Below are 26,652 nucleotides of genomic sequence, written 5' to 3' on the forward strand. Positions count from 1 at the left end.
AATGACTTCCGACTGTTATCCAATATTTGTCATTCGGATCAATCATTATATAATTAGAAAATAATAAAAATTATCTGGCAATTTCCGTGGATTAGGCTGTAGCTATAGATCATATTTATAATAAGACATCAAGATTAAGAATACGATTTAAGGGATTAAAGGGATTATTAAAATGTTCAAAATTTGACCAGTATATTCCGTGATACTCTGGAAATAAAAACAATCATGAAATTAAGTCCCAAGTTACAGAGATTTTAGACAAGATGAGTGTTATTTTAATCGATCACAATTTCAAAAACGAGTTTCCTGGATAATTCTTTTGCTCTTGTGATCTGAAATTGACACCAAATATGATAAAATAATAATGCTGAAAACTTACATAGCGCTATAACTCCGAGACTCTAAGCGCTTAAATTACAAATTACGTTGGCTGAAACATACTCATTCACACACACACACACACACACACACACACACACTCACTCACACAAGCACACACACACACAAATACACTCAGACGCACACAACACACAACACAAACCAGACCTATCTTGCTTCTCATATCATCTACAAAGAGATATGTTTTAAGCGAACGTTTAAAAATAGACAAAGATTCTTTTTCACGAATGCTCTGTGGCAAGGCGTAACAAAGAGAGGGTCCGAAATGAGCAAAAGATCTGTAAGTTATTACTGCCCTTTTGACGGGAACAATGATACACATCTGTTGTCAGGTGAGAACAAAATCGAATCTCCTCTTTCGAGAGGGACATCTGGACACAACAACATAATGTCATTTATAGTGTAACAGAGGTCTTGCGTGAATGATATGCTGATCGATGAAATGTCGATACACTATCAAACACACCCACAGACACCCACTCATATATATATATATATATATATATATATATATATATATATATATATATATATATATATATATTGCACTATAATCATTTATGGAATAGACGAGTACCTGGTACCTATTGGCTTTTATGTCCCCAAAAATATTTCGGATTCTCCATATATCATATATAATATATATATATATATATATATATATATATATATATATATATATATATATATATATATATATATTGTTGCTTAATTAACAATTAACAGCATAATACATTTTCCATTATTTTTATTGCTCTTTTACATTTGTAATAGAACATAATATCAACGACGTGAATACATTTCATAATGGTTGATGGAAAAATACAGGTACGAAGGTAGGTACTTTTAAATAACCGCAAACATGAAATATCGAGAGAAATCAAATATGCGTAAAATCCACTGTCGTCAATATGACGTTGTTTATTGTAGGTCACCACAAAAGGAGATTTATTCAAAATGCGTTATCGTGAAAGCAATAAGTACTCTACGGATTATGTCTGGAAAAACTCATATTTAAACATTTGTCCAGAAAACAGGCCCTTCAAATATCGATTGATTTAAATGACCCTAATCTTGACAAAAACTCTCAAACCTGGGACTTGGCGAAGTCCCAGGTTTGAGAGATTTAGCCAAGTTGCGGGTCATTTAAATCAATCGATATTTGAAAGACGAGTTTTCTGGCTAAATTTTTTATTATGGGATTTCCCAGAATACGACAATGCTGGTGTTTCTTTGCAGGCAAAGACGAGCATTCATTGATTTCATTGAAATACAGTCAGCCGAGGTTAATGTTGATTCTTTCATCCAACTTTTAGAAAGCAAACTTCCTCCCTCCGGATTGTCGGGCTTTATACTCATTTCATATGATAACAGAATGGAGCAACCTGATATAGCAGTAACTGCACCCAGCAGTTATTTTTGATATCCAAAAAAACATAGGCTTTATGTCAAAAGAATAATGGTGACTCAAATGACAAGACTTGGATCTAATGGATTAATCCATTTCAGATGTCTTTGACAGAAAAAAAGTAAACAAGCAACACACGGTGCCTTTTAATGAGGAGACTAGAGAAAACAGTCAAGAATAAATGGGCAGATTACGGATAGTGAGATTAATATATAACAATGTTAAATTGAATGTAAGCTTCAATATAATTACGAAAACAGGATGAATGAACCACTACAGATGAATGAGATGATGTGGTAGTGGCGTTGTTAAGATGAATAAATAAAACATTGATGGTCAGGAAATAGTATACTCCTTTGTAGGGAAGCACGTATTAAAATAGAACAATAAATATTTCTAAAAGGTGGACAATTTCTTAATTATGTGAAAATAGGGTCGGCGGAGATAATGAGATTAGAAAATCGATTTTAGTTTGGAAGAAAAGATTGAGAAACGCCATCCAACAAAGCGGTGGATAGACTGACTATTTAGAATAGTAAATTATGTCAGTGGAATTTACGCAATTCATTTTGCATTTGATATTGAAAATATTATTGCTTTGTTTTACTAGAACGTCGCTCACGTCTTTGTTTTTCAATCCTTTATGATGATTTTTAGATACTGCTTAAAATAGATATATGTATATGTGTATAATTTCCTCAATATCGGTTGGCTGGAAATAACTCTTAGAATAATGTCTGTTTATACTACCGGATATATTGTACCTAGTAAATAAAATAACGCGGCAAACTTTGAACTGATGTCACTTTTTAACCAATAAATAAATAAATATTCTTTTCACCGAGTAACAGTTCGTGTTATGCAGATACACAATATTTCCCAATGATAATAATGACTATTTGATTATAAAGAGCTCCTCAGTTTTCTACCCCTCATTAAAATGTTTCTGCACCCAGTAACGGTTATGTCCACATCTGGCCTCGGTGATAAACATACTATTATCTTATTTCCAGTGGAGCGAATATGACGTATTATGTCTTGAGCAATGTTAGTCTATTCCTCAATCATTATCTCAGAAAGATATATTCTAATGTTCTCGGCAATTCTGTGAAAGCACGAATAGGAAAGGCACAGGCTGCATTCACATCTTTGAACAAGTCTGATAACCGAACGCAATTATGGGCTTGATTTTATTGACATTGTTGTAATGGACAATATTTTGGGTTGGTTTGAGAGTATTTCCATTACAACGTGGAGCCCATAACAAGTTGGTTTATCAGATCTGCAAATAAGCACACGTCGTTTAGGATATGTATATTCATTTATTTTTTTTTTTTTTGCGTCTGTTAACATAACTAGACCTCTAATATTATCCGCTAAGATATATTTCGGTTCCTTTGGAAAACGACACAACTTGATATAATCGGTTTAAGATAGAACCAATTCACACATCTGACATCAAATTGTAATCGATCAATACCGATATGAACTTAAAATCGAGTAATACTGATGTTTTCATTATAATATTTATTCTGTTAGATAGTTTTTCGAGACCAATGTTCGGACGAAGACCTGGACTCAGCTTGCATATTTGAATTAACAAAAAAATATGCTAAAGAGAGATTATCAACAAGTTTTCTTAACAGAGATATAGCACTTTGCCTTTTTGTTCAAAGGTGATTTAATCCTATCTTCCCGCACAACTAAATGCTGAGGAATCAGATAAAATGGTCATGAGGATGAATGGGAGATTCTTAAAACAGGGGACAACCCCTGAATAATAATCCCTCATTCATTACTGCATCAACGTCTACTAGTCAATATCTGGAAAATTGAGTCATCTGGCAAATAGAAGCCAACATAAAGTCTTAAGTTCGAAAGGTCCTTGGTTCAAAATCACGTGGAAACATTTTGATGTTTAAAAAATCATTACTTCATACAGAGATTTATAGGCACATGGGACGGTATGGCTCAGCGGCACGGTCTTTGCTTTGTACCCGAAAGATACGAGTACAAAAACTGGCTGAGCTGTGTGGCCTTGAGCGATTCACCTCAAGTTGCGGCTCTGTACTTCGGCTGACGCCTAAGTTATTCCAGACGTATCGTAGAATAGACCCGAAAGACAAATTTCTCCCATAGAATGAATATAGGGAATTTTTGTTGGGTTTTTTTTTAATGTATTGCACCCTTATCGCAGACGGGTTCTACAACAGATGTTCAACCTCTTTAGAATGCGTCAATCTGGTATCATGTTGCAATGAACTAGATGATTCACCAATTAACTGTCGTACTCGGGAAGGAGGAGTATTTCAAAATTAGGACCAGAAAATTCGTCCTTCAAATTTCGATCGATTTAAATGACCTTCAAAAAAAGATCTCAAACCTGGGACCAATGAAGGCTTCACGAAGTCCCAGGATTGAGAGTATTTGCAAAGATGATGCTCATTTAAATTGATTGATATTAAAAGGACGAGTTTACTAGCCAATTTATAAATACATATCTTTCCAGATTACGGCATTGAATTGATAACGATAGGTCAAAAGTCAAAATAAGGGCTTACACACACCGGAGATTGACTCCAGCACTGCCGTTCTCTGCCATCTTTCGGATAAAGAAGTCGGACACGGTCACAATACTAATAATAAAGAGAAGAGCCGCGAGACCTACCCATACCAAGCTCGGAAAAAAAAACAACAGAGGACGTCGGGTTCTTGGTATGGGTAGGTCTAGTGGATCTTCTCTTGATTCTTAGTATTTTGTCCATGCTCGACGTCTTTATCCGGAAGACGGCAGAGGACGGCAGTGCCGGTCGTCAGAGTCAGTCTCCGGTGTGGGTTAGCCTCATATGTGCTACTAATGTTAATGTTTATTTTGAAATTCTAGAAACAAATAACAACATCCTTGATGAAAGCAAATCTTTTAATCTCAAATTATATAAGCTTAAAATATAATTCCAAGATTCAAGTCCACCCCGAATTTATCCTACCGTTTTGAAATAATTGGCCAGCCAATATCACGTGACCCGCTACATCATTATCGATGTGATTTAACTTTTAAAAATCAATGTTATAGTGGAAAATATGAACTTTGGGTAAAGTTTATGTCTTTTATTCAGCAAAATAATTTCGGAATGATATTTTAAACTAATAAATAAAAACAATAATAAAAGAAATAAATAGATAAATTAATTTATTAAATGCCAAACTCTTAGCAGCCTTAACTTTAAAATCAAATTTTGGAACCTGGTTCATCCCGCCCAACATATTGCCATTTTGAGACGATTTGTCACATACTAAGATGTGATCCAACACCGGAATATATCAAGGTGATTTAGATGATAGAAAAAAAGAATATATTAAATTTAGCTATGTGGTCTTGTGGTATAATTAGCATTGACTATGAAAAATGTTTTTTTTTTCTCTTTTTGAGGAAAATTTTTGTCTAAAATCCAAGCCCTATCTCCACTGAGTAAAAATGTTTTTGAATTTTGAAAATCCATTCATAAATAAACAAGTTATGCAGTTTCAAAGGTGTAATTTATTTGGATGACCCGCAAAGAGGAAAAAAACGCGAAAATATGGGACGCTTTTTCGGCATTTGTTTTCGACCTTTGGTTGTATCTTGCGTAATAAGTGAATTAAAAGATTGAAACTTGAAGAGCAAATTAGGATGGTGTTTTGTAAAATACGGGAAAAGTACTCGTCATATTCATATGAAATTTTACAACCAAAAAGAAGAAATGTTCATGTATTACCTTGTCAGCGACAAAACCTCCACGCCCGGTAGTTTTCGAAATATTTTACTCCAAAGAGAAAAAATCTATTTTTAACGGTCTTTTGGTAATTGCACGAGTTTTGTCGCTTGACATAATCTAAAATGACCTTTTTTCTAACTGTGTGCCAACTTTCAGTCATATTCATCGATAAACAGCGTCGTAATTAATTTTTTAAAATAGCATATACGAAACAGCTTCGTCCCATATTTTGACGCGAATTCGGGCACTTCGTAAGCGAAAAAGAGGCCCAAAGATTTGTGCGGGATAGTCATTGCTAGGTATAATACTCGCCTCGGATAGGAAGCTACAGGATTCGAGCATGTGGGGCATATTTGGGTTTTTGGAAAAGGCTCTTTACTAACCGTACTCAGGTGCAAAATGATTAGCGTTAACATCGTTTTCTTTGCTTGAAAAAAAAAATAATATCGCCTAACAGGTTTTATGTCTTGTTCTGCATGTCAGATGTTGCTGTTGGTTTGGATCACTTGTAAAGCGCATTGAGCCTCTTTAGTGGACAGTGCGCCAGATACATGCTGCTCAATATTTAAGAGATCAGGTCACATAATATAGATTATCCACCACCGCAATATGGTGGTGGTTTAGATGTTAAAAAAATAATTTATTTGAAATTTGCAGTAGAGCTGGTTATGTGATTTATCGAGGTCAAAATAGGAATACGTTTTTGAACTGGGAAAAATATATCAAAATGTTACATTTCTGATTACTTAAACATTAAAATCAATTTTTGGTAACTGGTTCAGCCCAATATATAATATCTTTTTGAGACGAATGGACACATGCAATCGTTTTGAAGACTGGTGTATGATCTGAAAAAGCATCTTTTCTTGTCGATATCGGCGGATCAAACCTCTGAAGTCCCGATTTTCACGATCGGAGGATCAAAACGCTGAAGTCAAAAACAAAAATACGGTAACGGTAACCAAAAGGATGATGAGAAAAAAAGAAAAGGTGGTACAAAAAAAGTTTTAAAAATGCATCGGAGAAAAACATCGAAAAGTATAAAGAAATTAACACCGCAGCCTAAAAGCAATGTAGAAAAGCGTACGATTTTAGCAAGGCATTTGACAAAGTTCATCACGAAAACCTATTGAGAAAACTCAATCACGATGGTATGTCAGGCAATTTATACTTATGGGTTGAATCATTTCTCACCGGTCGCAAACAGAAAGTAATGGTTGAAAACAAAATATCGTCATCAATGCCAGTGCTACTTAGGAGTACTACAAGGGGCGATACTCAGATAGCTACTTTTTCTTGTTTATATCAACGATATGCCAAAATGAATATCCCCAGGTGCAGATGACAATCATAATCAGAGAGAGACATTCTACAACAGGACCTCGCAAACATACAAGAATGGGAAAGTGAGTGGAAAATGGAGTTCCACCCCAAAAAATATCAAGTCATTCGAACCAACAAAAGGAGGATAATTGACAATGACTACACAATCTACAATGAACAATTGAAAACTGAGACAAAGGCTGACAACCTGGGCATAAAAATCGACGATAAGTGAAGATGAAACCCACATATTGAAAAACTATGCAACAAAGCCATTAACACCCTTAGCTTTCTACCTCGGAACCTATCGTCATGCCCCACAAGAGTGAAAAAAAAGAGCTACAAATATTTGTAAGATCTGTTTTGGAATACAGCAGCAACATATAGGACCCAATTTCATCAACATCGATCAATATGATAGAAAAGACTCAAAAAAGGGCCTGTCGATTTGCCTGTAATGACTACAACCGACAACACAGTGTAAATGGCATGAAGGAGCATTAAAACTGGAACTTACTTCTTGAACGGAGAAAGACGCAAAAGCTCAATATGTTGTTCGAGGGCCGACAGGAAACCACCAACATCCTTATTAACACATTGATAAACCACGGAAGAAAAGGAAATTCAGATGCGCTGCCGTATTCCAGATCCAGTGCGCACAAACAGCCGACCTACCCCAGTTCCCTTCGCACATGGAACATCATCCCTGAAAATGTCAGAGCAACCTATAACACGACAATATTCTATAGTTATCTCGACCATTTGAAAACAAATAGATAGATATTACGTCAATGCCACCCAACCACACCTAGTTGCGCCAATCGTCATCAAATAAAGCTGCAACTATTTTTGGATTTGATTGAATTGGATTAGAAGTCTTATATACCGCCTGATCAGCCCAAAATTAAATAAAACATGATGCAGACTTCAGAGTTTTGATCCGTCCGACTATCGTTGTATTTTTTCTTTCTTGCTTTGTCTGGCTCTGTTTCATACACAATAATTCAGATCATTTTGAGACAGATAACATAACAAATTTGTTTTGATTATATTCTATTGACAGAACTTCTCAGAATGCGATCTATATGTATACTGTCTACGGTGAGTGCATTCCCCGACTTACTATTTTAGATAGAACAAATAAAAATGCCCTGGGTTTGAAGAAAGGCAAACTTCATTTTGATTTGTTAGCAGGAGCGGTAGTATGACAAAAGTGTCTTTGTACCGCCTCTTGAGACGGTCTTTTTTTAGTACAAACTGCCGTCGTATTATTAGGGCGATAAGGGTGGCCAGTATTGACTCGGGTGAATTCAATCTATTCCCATCAACGTACACGTTCTTATTTATTTTTGGATATGTGACCAATTATTTCAAAAGGGTAGTCCTTCGGAACCATTGAGTTCATGAAGCTGGAGATTATTCCGGTTTCTATAGCGTGAAACGGCCAATCGCAATTATTTGCTATTCTTTGAATAAGACGCTAGTCTATTTCAAAGTGCTTTTCGTCAAATCTAGCTGACCCAGTCACTCCACTTACTTCAGGATAAGCAATGGAGGGGAGGGGGGGGGGGGGGGGAAGGAGAGCAGAAAAAATCTGGACTACACCTGGGATCAATATCGGTCCCTTTGTCTGTTAAGCGAGTGCTTTAGCAAATGAGCTATTGGCACCACCTATAAAATTCGAGGTAATCTTGCCCATAAAATTGAGTTTTAAGATGGATAATTTTCAAGATTTGATCAAAATTAAATGTCTTTCATCAGAATACTGAGGTTTGTTCTCTAAACGTTATTTGGCTTAATTTTCACTTTACTTATTATTTTCACTTTCAACTTAATCTGATGAGGAAGTGTGATGTTAAAAAATCTGGTTCCAATCTCATTGGAAGTGTAAAATCACTCTTTTGGAGGATTGGATACCTACCTAGTGTAATTGGTCATCTGGTTTCAAAGTGATGGCATTTTTAATTCTAAGCACACGCTAGTCATCAATTAAGATCATCCATCCTCGCTCTTTTGCTTCCCATAATCTTAAGAATCTTCTTGTACACCTGCTACTAAAATAGTTATACCACTTTATGATTCAATTTGTAACCTATTCATTATTAGTTCTCAAAAAGACTAGTTGCACACACACTGCCAAGAAGTTTGGTACCGGAAGAATAGAAGGTGTGACATCACGACTTCTCTACCATATTCCTTCCGACACCATACGGGAATGGTGCTAGATTGTATCCAACGTGTGCGGCTATGTGGTCTAGTGGTATGACATTCGCTTTCGGACCAGAAGGTCCTGGGTTCGAGCCTCACTCGGCGCATAGTTGAGCCCTTGGAAAAGGCTCTATACTCACTTTCTCTCACCGTACTCAGGTGTAAAATGAGTATCTGCCATTAACAGCGTTGTCTCTGTCCGAAAAACGTGTGATATCGCCTTATCGCGCCATGTCCAGTCCTACATGTTAAATGTTGCTCTTGGCCAGGGACCCCTTGTAAAGCACTTTGAGCACGTTTATTGGATATTGCGCTATATAAAAGCTCAATTTTATGGAGTTTCTGACTTGTACTGCTTACACGCTGTTGTGATAAACCAGATTGTCATGGGCTCATTGTTGTAATGGAAAGAATTCTTCCCCCAAAAAATGTCGTCCTTTACAACATGTCCAAAAGTCAATCTCATAATGCGTTTGGTAATCAGACCTGCTAATATAACATGCATGTGCATGAGCGGGTCACTTTCTGCCAACAAAGGCTACAAACCATCCCCACCACCACCCTTTGCCCCCATATTATAGAGATATAGTTTAGTAAATGAAGGGGGAGGGATAACCAGACATATTATGAACGAAGTGTTTGAATGAGAGATGAATAGACCAATTGAGATGGATAGCTAGCTAGCTAGCTAGCTAGATAGATAGATAGATAGATAGATAGATAGATAGATAGATAGATAGATAGATAGATAGATAGATTGAATGATTGATTGATTGATGGAAGGATGGCAAAAGATTAGAGAGGGGAGAAGAAGAAGAAGAAGAAGAAGAAGAAGAAGAAGAAGAAGAAGAAGAAGAAGAAGAAGAAGAAGAAGAAGAAGAAGAAGAAGAAGAAGGAGGAGGAGGAGGAGAAGAAGAAGAAGAAGAAGAAGAAGAAGAAGAAGAAGAAGAAGAAGAAGAAGAACAACAACAACAACAACAACAACAACAACAACAACAACAACAACAACAAAAGGATCAAGATCAAGAACAACAACAACAAGAACAACAATAAGTAAGAAGAACAAGAGGAACAAGATCAAAAAAATATAAAGAAGAAGAGGAGAGAAAAACACCAGAGGATAAAGGATTTAAGAGTAAATGAGATAGACATGCTTGGAAGTAAGGCACATGGGAGTGAAACGTGTCCTCTGGGCATTGGTTAAGGATATGGATGATAATTGGAAACGTGTTAAAGAAGATTACAGTTGCCAGTTGAATTAGCAAGGGACGGGAAAAGGATGAAAAATGGATGGCTTCAACACCAGTGTGGGCGCCAGTTGGTCTGTAAACAATGGTTAACATCTTGTGTGTATATCATTTCTTGTTTTGTTTTATTGTTATTTTAATAAACAAATTATTAAGTGAATAAATAATTAATTAAATAAATGAATGAATGAATGAATGAATGAATGAATGAATGAATGAATGAACTAATCATCCACATGGAAATTTGTTTTATAATGTTTTCTTAATTGTATATTTATTTATTATTTACTTCTTTATTTATATATTTTAAAAACAATTATCTATTTATTTATTTTTTTAAAAATACAATACAATGGCTTGGTTCGTGTATCGATGGCTGGATGGTAGAGCTCTCGTCACACATGCATCCATCGCGGGATCAGTCGAGAATTTATTTTTAACCCTCTTTCCGCCATACAGTGATTGGCTTGCCGAGTCTGCTAGTTATGACAAAAAAGTACTTTGGGCATGCAATAGACTAGCGTCCTATCCCAATGGTGATAAGTAAATATCGTAGTCCATTTGACACTGTTGAATAATCACTTTGAGCATTTTTCAATGCCACATATTCGTTGCGAAATAGCAACAAATAAGAGAAGAAAAAAGTCGATATTTCTATTTCATTCAGGACAAGTTGCCTGCAAGACGCCATCCTTTCTTTACTAGCAGTCTTACAATTATATGTCACTTCCTAAAACATTGTGCCCATTCACACTTGAACTGAGTGGAGTGATGTGTGTAAAGTGCCTTACTCAAGGAGACAACTGCGAGACTACAATCTTTCCACGATCACTGCCCCACATCCTGCCACTATCATAGTTTACCATTGCTCAATTTGCGTGGCAACAGGAGACACCGTTCCGCGGAGCCATCGAACTACGAGTACGGAACACCGTTTGGATAAAATGGGTCTCCTAAATTTAATCCCTCGACTACTGCAGCACATTACATTAATACAATAATATATGATGGTCGTGGCTGGGGTCGTGGATATCTCATACGGTAGAGTCACTATCTCCCCGGCCAGGCGGAGTTGTCGTACCAGTAAAGTCGCGGGTTTGAACCTCCATCGCCGCCGTTTTTATTCTCTGTTGTCTTCTGGCACTTTCCTATTCACTTCATTTCTTGTTATTATCAGTATAAGTGCCTGCTCACTGACTTTTCTGAATAATGTTATGGTCTATCCAGAAGGCGAATTTGTTGATGAAGTTGTGTACAGTAAGGAACTCGCCCAGAAGCTTCGTCACACACAACGCGCTTTTAGGTTCTTTGCCACGGCGCGGACACGTGGAGCAAGTGGAAAGTCTCAACAACTGACAAAGCGTCACTTCCATTAGGCAGGTTCTCAATCCACAAAAAAATATTGAGCTTTTATATAGAGCAATATCCACCAAACGTGTTCAAAACGCATTACAAGGGGCCCCTGACCAACAGCAACATTAAACATTTAGGACAGGACATGACGCCATCTTCCAATCATGGAATAAATAATTGAGCATTCATATAGCGCAATATCCACTAGAAGTGCTCAAAGCACTTTACAAAGGGTCCCTATCCAACAGTTGAGATGTGAGACAAGATATGACGCCTGTTATATAGCGCATCTCCAGGGATTTATCATGCCCAATGCGCTTCACAATGTCTCAATTATTTTCCCAGCAAAATATGGACCCCTATTTCCATTCTATACTGTACAAATCGTCTGTTAGGCTTTCTATTTGTACTAACGCTATTAAAATGTATGTCACTTTCTATAGCCAGGTACTCATTCACATCTGAATCAAGTAGGATAATGAGTGTAAAGTGTCTTACTCAAATATAGATCATCGGTCTTTATAATTTAAAAAAATGTTTTACTAGAGTCGAGCACGTACGTAGATCCGCGCACTAACCTCTCGGTATTTGTTTGCGTATTTAATAATAATAATAATAATAATAATAATAATAATAATAATAATAATAATAATAATAATAATGATAATAATAATAATAATAATTGTAATAATAGATCTTTATTATCCATAAATATGGCAATTTGTCATTTAGTTATACTTGTTATGACGTTATATGATAACTATAACATTGAACAGATATTTCACTCCCACTTATTTTCTCTCTCTCTCTCTCTCTCTCTCTCTCTCTCTCTCTCTCTCTCTCTCTCTCTCTCTCTCTCTCTCTGGAACTCCTTGCCATTAATCCCTTTGAAATATCAACATCCTACTATTTCCGTCTAAGCTATAAATATTACAATTTGTTTCTTTGTTATCTCACCTCATTGTAATCACTAATTTCGAGCATAACTTCTCTCGGGCCAAATTCCTTATTCAACACGTCTGAGGATGCTGTAAGCGGAAACAGCTCTGTGGTCCTTTATAACCAATAAATGTACTCATGTTTCTTTTAAAGAGTCGAGCACTTCAGTAGACCCACGCACAAACATCACACTATGTATTTGTTTATTTGTCTATCTATTTACATTATCTGTTTACGTATCTATACGGAAGAGATCATATTAAAGAGATCCCAAAGAAAACATCTCAGGAATTGTTCTTACATCATTATGGCACCGCTGGTTGTCGGAACTGTCTGAAAGCTTTCTCATTGCCATGAATCCTGTATGGAATGTTGCGGTGAAGAGTATCTAACCAGTTAACTGCCGTTCTCTGCAGAGACACCTACAGTAAAATTACTTTAAACCGAAAGAAGCTAAACCGAAAAATATCTTAAACCGCAAAGAATGTAATAAATTGTACGAGTTCCTTCATTATCTTTGTACTAATTCTTACGATGAACCGAAATACTTCTAAGCATTACTTTCTTTAAACCGAAACAACTTGAGAGCACCTTCCCTTTTTCTCTCTCTATTTTTCTTAAAAAATTCGGGAAGGTGGCTACACGTAATAATGCCCGATAATAAACAAAGACCGTAAGCATAAGATGAGGGTGGGGGGTAGGAAAACACTTCAATCACTGCACTTGGAATTGGCCAACACCACAATCGCACAGACTGGAAAAGGAAGACGACGGGTGACTGGCAGGCGAAAAATGAGGAAAGAGGGGGAGTTGGGGTGTAGAATCACGCAAGCGAGATGTTCTCACTCGTTTGTTGATGCTTTGGAACCATCGTCTACTATAAGAAGTCGTTGTTTGGAACTGACTGGATTTTCAACACGAGGGGGGGGGGGGGGGGGGGTAGGGTACTTACCATTGACATGCCATTTCATTTCCAGTTTGTTTAAATGTGTGTGTAAGGGGGGGGGGTGTCTATGTAATTAGGCTTTGAACCTAATGGCTTTTCAACAAAAGAGGGATGTGTAGTAGACAGCCTAGCATTGACACGTATTTTCATTTCCATTTCACTTCACCTCTGAGTAGTTGCGCATCATTCATTATCAATTATCACACAACACCTTTCGATCTTATTTTAGCTTTACATTTTACTAAAAGATGTCCAAAAGAAAGCACTGTGCTTACATGTTGGAGTTTAAAATCAAAACACTATGTGAAGTCGATGAAAAAAAAAATTGAGCAAGACGGAGATATGTAAAATACACGGCATCCCAAACTCAACTCTTTCAACAATTTTGAATGGAAAACGAAAAACACGAAAACTATTTTTTAAACACACACACACACACAAAAAAAAAAGAATAATAAAATAACATTTTTTTAAAAAATGGTTACGAAGACGGCATTTATTCAACAACTCCATTTAAGGGGAAACCCATGATATGATTAAATGAGCAAATTCCTTAAACTTAAATAGTTACTACACTTGAAAAACATCGCAAAACGGGAACTTGCTTTAAACCAAAATGTCTTTAAACCGAAATGGTTTAGAAGGTCCCCAAAATTTCGGTTTAAAGTAATTCTACTGTATTTAATAATTTGGCCAGGAAAATCGTTCTTCAAATGTCGACCGAGTTAAAGGACCCTCATGTTGGCAATCTGTCAAATCTATGACCTCGCGAGGGATAGTTTTCTGGCCAATAGTTTAAATACTTGTCTTTCCAGAGCACGGCATTTAACTGGTTAATATTTCTGTCTCAGTTATAAGTTTTTAAGAAATTGGAAGAGATACGACTAAATAAATAAATAAATAAATAGGTTATATATATATATATATATATATATATATATATATATATATATATATATATATATATATATATATGTATTATGTTATCGCTATAGTCTATTAGAGGCACTTAAGTGAGTGTTAATCACCCAAAAATTGAGCTTTTATATAGTGCAATATCCACTAAATGTGCTCCAAGCGCTTTACAAAGTGTCCCTGGCCAACAGCAACACTTAACATTTAGGACGAAACATGACGCCTGTTAGGCGATGTTACAATTTTATCTGACAGAGACCACGCTGTTAACGTCCAGGTACTCATTTTACACCTGGGTATGGTGAGATTATGTAAGTAAAGAGCCTTATCCAATAACTCAACTATGCGCCGAGCGAGGCTTGAACCCAAGACCTTCCGATCCGAATGCGAGTGTCATACCACAAGACCACATAGCCGCACCCAAACTGAATATTAATGTCATGTAATGTCGAAACATAACGAAAATTGCCCTATTGACGAATCCTAACATGCGGAAATTACCAGCTTACCGAAGAATCAGTATTGATTCATAGCGGTATAAAAATTGATCCGAAAGGCAAATATATTGAATCTACAAATTAAAAGGTGTTAAAGCATTAAAAGAAAATGATTTATAGTAGATCGAACGAATGTTTTTTCCTCTTCAACATCATCAAATATTTTCATTTTGTTTAACTCGCATAATATCTGATCATTTTGATCAGGTAGATATCACAGACAGTCGGATGCGACTTCACTCTGCTCGAACGTTTATAAATTGGGATGCATGGTACGTATAGCTCTATCTTATTATGTCTACTCACAGGGTCTTAATATAACAATATTTGTCATATGCTATTTGAATAGTTTGTGGACTTTCATATATTATGTGATTGCGTTCACAAGTTCTTCTGCGATTTTAATTGTTATCAATTTTACTTTTTAGGTTTTATCTTGTTCTTTTATCGCATAACATTCGGGGGCTAGTGGTAAGGCACTCGCTCTAGGATCTTAGGGTCCTAGGTTCAGGTCCCGAGCGGTGCATAGTTGAGTCCTTTGAAAAGGCTTTTTACTCATATTCTTTCACGGTTCTCAGGTATAAAATGAGTCCCTGGCCGTTAGCAGCGTTTTCTCTGTCCAAAATATTGTAATATCGCATAACAGGCGCCATGTGTAATCCCGCGTATGTTAAAAATTTCTGTTGGCTATGGACCCCAAGTAAAGTGCTTTGAGCACGATCAGTTTATTTGCCCTATGTAAAACATCAAGCTTTTTATGCTGCAATAATCTATCCATTATAACAAGATATCTCACTAAATTCTCAGCAATCAGTAAACATCAGAAGTTTTCAAGAAGTTCCTTGGTCATGGGTAGAACTAGGCCATTCTCAATAACCGCAATTCGGTTGCTTACCCTGTGCTTCCTGCAAGGCTTGTGGGCTCAAGAACCGTTCTTGGACTGTCCAGGAAATAAACGTGAGTATTCTGTAAATGTCACCAAAAGTTCTAATAGGAATCAAAAGTGTGATGCCATAAAACTGGTTCAGATCGCATTGGAAGTGTAAAACGAATCTTCTGGTGGAGTAGATATATACCTAGTGTTATTGATCTTCTGTTTTCAGAGTGATGGCATTTTATTTCTTAGTCTAGATATATGCTCGTCGTCAATAGATATCATCCATAATCGCTGTTTTACGTCCCGTAATCCTAAGAATCCTGCTACTAAAATAGTTATGCCATCTTATGAGTCAATATGTAACGCATTCATTATTAGTCCTCTGATGGACTGGTTACAAACATACTTTCAAGGATTTTGGAACCGGGGAAGTATAAGGTGTGACGTCACAACTTTTATGCCCTATTGGAGTGATAATGGGTCAAAAAGTATAATTAAGTCAAAACTACTAAAAATGAGAACTTTTAGTTATTTGATGTTTTGGAAACTATATTATCTACATTAGAGAGTATAAAATCAATCTAAACCTCCTCAAAACTTGTAGTGGAAGGGAACAAAACCACACACTTTAAACCTGATTCGGACAATGGGAACAGTTGTTTTTGTGGTAAACAATGGAGGTTATTACTCAACTAAGAACCCTATTCCAAAAATATTTCATATTAAAATGATTATATAAAAGTAAGGGTATTCATTTAATCTAAGTTTCCTGTTTTAGATAGAAGGAATGAATTTGACGTTACTCAATTCCATGTTATTGTTTTTAAACCGTCAGTTCCGGGATTGGAACTTTTCGAAATAATAAACGCACGGGTTCGAAAATCTTATAATGTTGTACACAAGCCATTGTTTTGACGTTTTCTACAGAATGGTGGAATATTTTCCGAAGGTGCTGTTCAAGTCCAGAGCTGCCGAACGGCTGTGAGTGTTTTGATGCATCTCCTGGATCCGACTTCACCAACACAGCCTTCTTCCTCCCGGACTGCCCTTCTGAAGTAGGAGTGGAGTTCCATCTGTTCACGAGAGACAATATCGATACATCTGTTATTATTAAGGTAGGTGTGACTAACCGTCTCAATCAGTCTTATGTCCGAGTGGACCAGAATACGAAATTTGATTTTAATGTCAAAGAAATCAATTTATTTCTAAACTCTCAATATATCATTTCTTCTTTATAAAACAAGCAACACTATTATATCATTATTATATACTATTTTAAATTATTATATCATATTATATGAATATATTTCCTAGGGTAAATATATACTGGGTCATTTTCCATTTTTAGGGGAAAAGAAATCAAACTATCACATGCATTAAATTAGATTTTGGATGACTTCATCACACAAATATTTTGCTCAAATCTGTTAATAGCTTAATCACTTCCTTGCTTACTTAATAACTTACTTATTTACTTATCTACTTACTTATTTACTTACTTACTTACTTACTCCAATATCATCTCATAAGAGGTCGACTGGGAATGGCTCGCCATTCTTCCCGGTCTAGTCCAGCACTTGATCTCGTCTAGCCATGTTTGACCTCATGCCATCTACTGTTCCTTCGGCGGTGATTTTGCAGATAGGAAAAAGAGACAGGCAGAGAGAAATTTAGAAAAGAGGGAAGTGAAATCAAGAATTTGGAAGAATGGCGAAAAGGAAGGCAGGATATTATAGGTCGATTGTGAAAAGAATATCTGGAATCAGCAAACCATGGTAAAGAACAGGTGAAAATCTGTTGCCGCTGTTTCCTACACACTTTTTTCAGATGTTTATCTTAGTGGTAAAATAAAAATATAAAATAGTTGCACACATATGTAATGGCTTATGATCGTATAGTGGCTTTTTGATAGATGGTAGTGATATTCCTTTGCATTGTGTTGTAGATGTTAATAATGACTAAAGAGTTCAAGAGCAAGTGATGATAATTGAATGTGCACCATCAAGATATTCAAATAAAAGTCCAGATTCCAAGTTTCATTTCTTACTGCTTTATTTGTTGTGATAAATTCGAAATCTAAATCAAATAACATGGTCATAATTCAATCAGTTTCATAAATTTCAAATCCATAAAATCAATCCAAATGTAAAGTCATTTTGCCTCTGTAGCCATTTTCAAGATACTTGTAATATTTCAAAGTCCGTAAATAAAGATTCTTAGTAGGTAGTTAGAACTTTCAGCATAACTCAGTTCGACCCAAAGTAAAGTAGAATAGAATAGAATATACTCCAGAATAGAATGTAGAATCCCGGTTTGATCAGAAACACTCTGTTGTATACCCTATTGTAAACTATCCTCACAATTCCTTCAAACCACTCCTCCTACTGATTTTGACCGTCCAATATCTGTCTAAAATCAGCCCTCTAAGAGTAAAAGCGAATCATATTCAACCTGAAACGTTGTAAACTCTTCATATAAATGCTAAACCCCGCCATTTATGATCTAATATTATTTTGATAAATGTCAGTTTCTCCTGCACAAACAACCCCAAACCAATTAAGAAAGATTGATTAACTAGTACTCAACACGATAACCTGTCCACTAACTTGGACGTAAAACTATCCCAAACGTATCATTCGCAGATCCAGTTTTACTGATGTGCCTGCATCGTGCACTCACTAAACCCATTTGCTGGAATAAATGACCATTTAGCAATAGACAGTGTTTGAATCCTTTTGCATAAGCTTACTCTCTTACAGAGTAAAAATGCGATTTTAGATATAAATCAAATAATATATTCGATTTAACGGAAGTATTTGCATTATGTTGATCTTACAGTCTAATGATGGGTCCATAGGTCTAAGCCCTTTTATGGCCAACAAGCCAGTGAAATTCCTTATTCATGGATTCATGGACAAAGGACCTAATGACTACACCACTGAAATGAAAAGTGCCCTGCTCGACTATGTAAGTTCTGAATTAAAATACGATTTATCTTCCAATGTTTAAATTCTACTTCATTTTCAACACATGTAAATTAAGTTTTTTTCCCAGTAGGTCTCATAACCGCATACAATTATTGTGGGCATGGTTTGATACTTTTTCTTAATGAACACCATTATTGAGTTGGGCTCAGGGTATTTGTCATTACAGCAATGAGCCCATAACTGTTTGGCTCCATTTATTACGTCTTGCTTGACTCCTTTCAAATCAGAAAGCATCGTAAATAATTATTTCAAAATCCATTGACAATGATAAGGCGTAATCTAGAAGCAATGGGCATATTATATTTAAGACGTATATGTTTCACTGAATGACATAATCAGTCGGATGGTGAAAAGGTTTGAACTGAGATATTGCCAAGTTTAGTTTGAAGGTCAATTGTGATCAAAAATGAGTTCTCATCAATGATTAAATCAACCCTTTTTTGCACATCTTCGGGAAATATCAAAGCTTAATTTCACTTCTGAATATTTTTTTACATTTAGTCAAGTTGAAAAAGTATGAAATTTGAGAAAAGTTGCTGGATACCGTTCCCATATATCTGACCATAACTTCAGGAAACATCACCCGATTTACTTCAAATAAAGATTAAATGCTAACGGGGAGCATATTCGTTCAGAAAATGCAAATCCAAAATTTCACCCTCTAACTGATTATGGCATGCACCGACACATATTTCCTACAGGACGACATGAATGTTATAATCGTAAACTGGGAAGAGGGTGCAGAAGGAATCAACTACTACCAGGCCTCTGCTAACGTGAGAACAGTGGGTGCCATGATAGCTCAACTTATCTCCGTCATCAATGAACAACATGGCGTTAAATTAGAGGTATGCGCAATGTCTAGATTTTGATAAATGAAGTTTTATTTTATTCTACCCAAGCTCTTAAAACGGTATTAATTTGGAATGGCTGAAATACAGAATTATGAACGAATGAGGATTTTTCTTGGATCTTTCTATCTGATTTTCTTGTATTGTATCTTAAATCTTAGCGCCTACTATCTAGTTTGTCTCGTTTGAATCGAGCGAAGCCCTTTCTAAGATTTCAAATAATTCTAGAAGACGATAATTGAAGGAAAATTTCCAGGTCCAAGAAAAGATTAAATAAAAAACAGAGAGCAGTTGGAGAACAAAGAATATGAAGGAAAATAAGAAGATGAGAAAGAAAAGAAGAAGAAGAAGAAGGAGAAGAAGAAGAAGAAGAAGAAGAAGAAGAAGAAGAAGAAGAAGAAGAAGAAGAAGAAGAAGAAGAAGAAGAAGAAGAAGAAGGAAGAGGAGGAGGAGGAGGAGAGGAGGAGAAGAAGAAGAAGAAGAAGAAGAAGAAGAAGAAGAAGAAGAAGAAGAAGAAGAAGAAGAAGAAGAAAGAAGAAGAAGAAGAAGAAGAAGAAGAAGAAGAAGAAGAAGAAGAAGAAGAAGAAGAAGAAGAAGAAGAAGAAGAAGAAGAAGAAGAAGAAGAAGAAGAAGAAGAAGAAGAAGAAGAGGATGAGCAGGAAGAGAAGGAGGAGGAGAATGAAAAGGAGGATGAGAGGAAGAAGAGAGTAACGTATATATTATCGGTTGTTTATTTTGATCTCGTTCTCTTCCTTTCCCTTTTGGTCATTCAGGATATTCATCTGATCGGCCACAGCCTTGGGGGTTACGTCGGGGGTACAGTAGACAATGAAATACGGAGACTGAAAAATAAACTTGTTGGAAGGGTTACAGGTGAGAAATAAGATGTATTATTCTACTCCTCTACATAAATTATAGTAACGCTGAATTAAAGGTTTTTTATGAGAATTAGTGTTTGTTTCTGCAATCTCATTTTTCTTTAATCAAACAAACAAGAAAGAAAAAAAAACCACTTCAAGTGATATTTAGCGGCTAAAAGCTGTGTACTGTAAATTGTATTGAATAAAAACGAACATGACCTCTTTAAAAAAAGAAAAAGAACAAAACGCCAAACATGGATGGTTTCCGGCTCAAAATTCGTCTTCATCATATATTTTTAAAAAACAATAAAAACATTAATAAATCACTTAAACCCGATGCTTAATTATCTTTGTTATTGGCTGTTATTACGGTTTTGAGCACGCTCCCTATTTGGTATTCTGTTCTTTTTCAAAGCTTTCATAATATACATTTTTGTTCATAAACGAAACCAATTGAACTCATTATCATTTTCAAGTTCATTCCAACATTATACCAGATTAAGTGAATGCACTTGCTATCAAATTCAGTCCTAGCTGGAATCTCAAAGCTGTGGCTTGTTGTTTTTATGTGATTTTTGTGAGCTTTTTACTCGGAGATACCATCAAGCCATCAAGGCCAAAATATAGTGTTGACATTGTGTTGTCCTTATAATAATAGTGTTTATTGTGTTGGACACAACTTAGGGACAGAATCTTTGATAAAATGCATTCCAATAATAACCACTCCTCTCGGACAGTCGTCATAATGTAAACAATGGCAGTGATTGGTAAAAATAGCGAAGTGCACAGATTTTAACATCGATGGTATGTGTCTAAGTAAAATACCCAATGTTCTACCCGCTTGATCAATAGATAGTATGCGCTTGGCTAAGAAGCTCATAACATTGCCATCCGGAAGTATAACGGACCAACACACAAAACTGTGTGTATCCATGAACGTTTCTAGCCAGGTTAATACACTTCAGTGAGCATTACTCATAAACGCGGATGGCAAAAAAACAATAACAAAGACCTGAGTGACGTCATCTTTGAACTATCTATAGAACCAACACAAAAAATTATTTGTAAACTAAAACGTTTATAATATGATCGAGAAAATTGTGTGATAACTAATCAGTCACCCATTTGTCGGTATAGATAGAATGCGCTTGGCCAAGGAGTTCACAACATTGCCATCCGGAAGTATAACGGACCAACACACAAACTCTGTGTAACCATGAACTTTTATAGTCTGGTTAATACAGTTTGGTGAGAACAACTCACAAACGCGGATGGCAAAAGCAATAACAAAGTCCTGAGTGACGTCATTTGCATACTATCTATAAAAACGATAAAAATGATCAGAGAGAGGTCCATCTCATTCACGTAACTGTTTCTAAACAACCAACTTTATTTGAAGGTGTATCACAAATTCCATGTTTTAATAGGTCAAAATTCTATTGGTTACTGGGAGCGATCTTTATTCATGTTATCGTCCCACCAGGTCCCACAATCACATGATTTGTTGCTGTCCAACGATTGGATATCTTTTAACAAATGTAAACACACTGCTTTGTTTACAAAAGTTATAAACATACCAATGTGTCAAGCTGAATAAAATAACCAATCGTGATGTTAGATATTTCAAAAACTGTTAACACTTTTCACTGAGTGAGTTATCTGGAGCACTTTTTGCAATGTGACCAATGACCTCGAGCACATGGAAAGTTAATATTGATCATGCTCATTCCAGATTGATGCTATGGTTCATATTTTGTTACATTCCATTCTTTCCTCAGGGCTGGATCCCGCTGGACCCGGGTTTGAAAGTTACTCAGAAAATGTCAGACTGGACAAAGGGGACGCTTCTTTCGTTGACGTCATGCATACGGATGCTGAGAACTTGTTGAGCTCTGGTAAGATTTGAGGCAGAGTGCATTCGCGGTTCATAAAACCACACTGAACGGTACAATCGACCCATTGAGCAGTTGCATTTGTTAAGTCCCTGGACTGGTGATAAAAGAATGATTACAAGGATGGAAACACAAGGAATAGGGTTCCGTGACGTCAACAGTCGTGACGTCACTTCCCTCGTAATGACGCATAATAACTTAGTAACTGGTTCTAAACTATCGAAACAATGGTAGACGCCTTTATGTAATACTTCTCCGACGAGCAAAAAAGTGTATCCAGAGGAGAAAAACATTATAAATCTGATCATGTTTTGACTTTTATATATTCTGATCACATGACATGTGAACATGTTCTAGACAACATAAAGAATAAAAAGTACCGATTTTCTTTGATTAGAACCACGCAACTTGTTTCTGGGCGGACATGATATCAGACTATTGAATCCTATTGTCGTTATTAAGTGTGATTTTGAGATTTTCGTTCACCCGTAAAACCACCTTAAAAACTTGAGAAATGTTGTTCTAATTAGTCCATATCATAGTTTCCATTGTGTTGGGACATAACTTGGGACAGAATTGGTGACAAACACATTCTTCTAAAATATAATCATTATACCAGCACAGATTTGCACAGTGCCTCATTAATTTGGCAAAGGATGATACTATCATGATGGGAAGGTGTTAGTTTTCAACATAAATATCGTTCCGAGAAAATCTCGGACTTGAGGGGGTGAGTTACGTATTAGCAAAATAACAGGAGTAAGGGGAGGGATAAGCAATGCCAACATAAAAATATAGATCATTAGAAATCATTACTTTGAAGTGACAATTATCAGATGAATTATGTAAATCATGTGTTAAGGGGGGGGGGGGGGGGAGTGGCCGAGTGGTTAAAGCATTGCACTGTGATCTGGAAGATCGCGGGGTCGACAACCGTTTCAGGTACTTTCATTTTTTCCCTGGGCAAGATCAACCCCTAATTAACCCTCTCTTTGAACGACTTGGGTGATCCCTGTTGACATCCTGTTTGACGGACTATCTATATTCCTGCATGAAATACCTAGACAACGGGATCTAATGGTGCGGTAACGAACGGGCTTAATTTGTTTATGTTAATAAAATCATCGATGTAACAGATTTGATCATAATCATTCATACAACAAGTTGCATTGTGAAGCTCTTGGAAGGCATATCACTCTATACAATTTAAAGTTACTTTAAGCTTCCGTTGGATATTAAGGCCCAGAATGATACAGATTATTATGTCTGTAGGATCGGTAGATTTCTGTTTTCATCGTTTCAACAACCTTATTTATCAACGGTTAAAGTTCCTTGCTTCGTCATTTGATGTTGTTCAAGTGTAAACTTCCAGGTAAATAATGTAATTTAGGTTACCAGCACAGCTATGTACATTAGTTACAGTGTTAAGTGTTGTGAAATTGATTGACTCTTATTTTGAATATATTGGTCTGTGTAAAAAACAAGTCAACCTGACTAGTGTTAAAAAAGTCTACCCGACCACCATATTTTTGTCTTATGTTAGGATCAATTGAATATCAAGAAGTTAAAAGAGGACTCACTTAATTTTCGACATATTCAGGACATTAATAAATCATTATTTTTACCAGTGTAAATTTCTATGTCTCATCTCAGGTTATGGTATTCGCATATCGATTGGTCACGTGGATTTCTGGCCGAATGGAGGCAAACATCAACCATCATGTCCTCCAGAGAAAGGCGGGATTCTGTCTATGCTCAATTTTGAAGGTGAGTCTAGACCTTTCCAGTCGCAGATTTTTTCCGAAGTAAGAATTGTGTTGATCCAGAGTTACGAATGTCCTCGAGTGCCCGTCACTTCATCTTTGGACATAGGCATTGCATTGAAAGAAAAACAATCAAATAAGTTAATGCCTTGAAGGTTTACACATTTTATTCCACTCTGTCATTGTTCCATGGCATAAAATGTATTTATTTATGTTTGTCCTTGCGGATGAGACCCCTACAAGCGAAACACCCCAACCAGGGTAAGGGCAAACCAGTAAAACTACAAACTAAAGGTGACAATAGAAAGGCTTTGGATGGGAACAATGCAGTAATGTTCCCATCCAAAGCCTATTGACTTTCACATTTTTGTTAGTATATAATATACTATCCCAAACTTTAGGCAACCCCCACCTCTGGTAAACCATTAGTATTGTTCCTGGAAAGGACAAAGAACAATATAGATGCTGATAAGATGAAAGTCCAAGACATTCAACCAAAATATGATGGCATTGAGAATGGAGATATGGTTGCTTTTGTTGTTATGCCGTGGTTGTTCATGATGGTGATTTTGGTGATGATGATAATGATGATTATGATGATGATGATTATGATGATGATGATGATGATGATGATGATGATGATGATGATGATGATGATGATGATGATGATGATGGTGGTGGTGGTGGTGGTGGTGATGGTGATGAGGGTAACTGTGATAGTAGTGTGATGATTATGATGATGATGATGATGATGATGATGATGATGATGATGATGATGATGATGTTGATGATGATGACACGGAAGGAGAAAGAGGAAAATGAAAAGAAGGAGGAAGATCAGGAGAGAGAAGGAGGACGACATTGACGGCGCTGATGTTAAAAATAATGGTCCAAACAACAAGGAAACAAAAACTTAAAACAAGAGCAGTAACAACGAAAGATAACATGTAATCAAGACGTATATGAGAATCTAGCCGTTAAATGCGTTGTTTTGTCGAAAACAATTGTAATATCGCTTTACAGGCATCATGACTTTTACCTACGTGGTAAGTGTAGATCTTGACTAGGGATCCCTATTAGAGAACGATGCCTACATCTAGTAGATATTGCGCTTCACAGAACGCAAATTATCTTTCTTTCGAGTTTATTTTTTAATAAAATATTTCTAATATTTTTGTCAGTGCATGACATAATCAGTCGGAACTGAAAATTTTAGATTTGCATTTTTTTTTTTCATTTTCTGAACGAATATGCTCCCCACAGCATTTTAATCTTCATTTGAAGTAAATCGGGTGATTTTTCATGAAGTTATGGTCAGATGTATGGGAAAGGTATCAAGCAACTTTTTTCAAATGTCATACTTTTTTAACTTGACTCGCTGTAAAAAAATATTTAGAAGTGAAATTTAGCTTTGATATTTCCAGAAGCTGAACAAAAAGGGTTGATTTAATCATTTATGACAAGAACTCATTTTTTTATCAAAATTGACCTTCTAACTAAACTTGGCAATATCTCAGTTCAAACTTTTTCACCATCCGACTGATTATGTCATTCACTGTAAAATTTGTTTTCTTGCTGTTCTACAAAATAGCTGACGTGAAAGACGGATCTGCTTGCAGCCACATGAGATGCCTGGACTATTTTACATTCTCCATCAGCCAATGTGACTACTTGCCTCCCAATGAAGACGCCAGCTGTACTATGGGATACCACACATCCTCAACCTGCAGGGGAGATTACTACCCTAAAACAACGGACGAGTCCCCTTTTTGCTAAACATTTATAAAATGAAAATGAAATATTTAAAAAATATAAATAAAAACGTATTGACTTGTCTCTTTTAAAACTACGTATTCATGCTACAGCTATCATACTTTCATATCTCTCCGTAGGTGATATCAAAATGAGATATTTTTTTTCTAGAGAAATTAGACGATTTGCCAAAGCAAAACCCAGCAACAACACTTCTTGGTCACGAAAGAGTCTTGCAAGTTCTTGCTCGGTCATAAGAGGAGTTCATTTCCATTGCTGTGAAAATTCAACCCTTAATGATCACATCCTGATTTCAAATCTGAATGAAAATTGTGTGCATTAGTTGGAAGACACACTTGAACTGCTGATATTTGTGTTGGCAAATGGCCATAGTTGGATGTCGTATAACACGTTGGACAAAAACAAAGCCATAAAGCTTTGAGATATTTCAAAGAAAAATAACTCAATGATACTCGTGATTATAAAAGACACGGCCAATCATTGAAATATGAGCTTAAACTTTGTAGCTACCCATAGGAAATTTTAATCTAGAGCCAGCCTTTCTGGGATTCACCAAATATGGGACAGATAAACGAAAGTACTGCTATGTGATCTAGTGCTACGACACTCGCCTTCAGATCGAAAGGTCCGGGGTTCGAGCCCCGCTCTGAGTGGAGCAT

General features: G+C 36.2%; 1 protein-coding gene across 2 annotated transcripts; it reads left to right on the forward strand.

Moving 5' to 3' along the window:
• Positions 1-1,172: 1,172 nt before the first annotated feature.
• On the forward strand, positions 1,173-26,019 carry LOC144976194 (pancreatic lipase-related protein 2-like). 2 transcript variants are annotated; one of them, XM_078920375.1, is made up of 9 exons: positions 1,173-1,235; positions 15,798-15,947; positions 16,795-16,982; positions 18,706-18,834; positions 19,556-19,702; positions 20,479-20,578; positions 22,344-22,460; positions 24,111-24,224; positions 25,812-26,019. In XM_078920375.1, exons 1-9 carry the CDS (start codon positions 1,214-1,216, stop codon positions 25,994-25,996), a joined length of 1,152 nt encoding a protein of 383 aa, XP_078776501.1. In that variant the 5' UTR covers positions 1,173-1,213; the 3' UTR covers positions 25,997-26,019. The 2 variants fall into 2 exon arrangements, with proteins under 2 accessions (XP_078776501.1, XP_078776502.1); XM_078920376.1 differs by lacking the exon at positions 1,173-1,235 and adding an exon at positions 15,127-15,262.
• Positions 26,020-26,652: the final 633 nt, after the last annotated feature.

This window comes from Berghia stephanieae, chromosome 7 (assembly GCF_034508935.2).
Source record: "Berghia stephanieae isolate SIO BIC M18660-M18661 chromosome 7, UCSD_Bste_1.3, whole genome shotgun sequence".
In the NCBI taxonomy this organism is placed as follows: domain Eukaryota; kingdom Metazoa; phylum Mollusca; class Gastropoda; order Nudibranchia; family Aeolidiidae; genus Berghia; species Berghia stephanieae.

Excerpts from the sequence above, each read along its gene's own strand:
- LOC144976194 (XM_078920375.1), top strand. The coding sequence starts at position 1,214 with ATGGAAAAATACAGGTACGAAG. Across the intron at positions 18,835-19,555 it reads AAAGTGCCCTGCTCGACTAT|GACGACATGAATGTTATAAT; the intron begins GTAAGTTCTGAA and ends TATTTCCTACAG. Across the intron at positions 22,461-24,110 it reads TGAGAACTTGTTGAGCTCTG|GTTATGGTATTCGCATATCG; the intron begins GTAAGATTTGAG and ends GTCTCATCTCAG.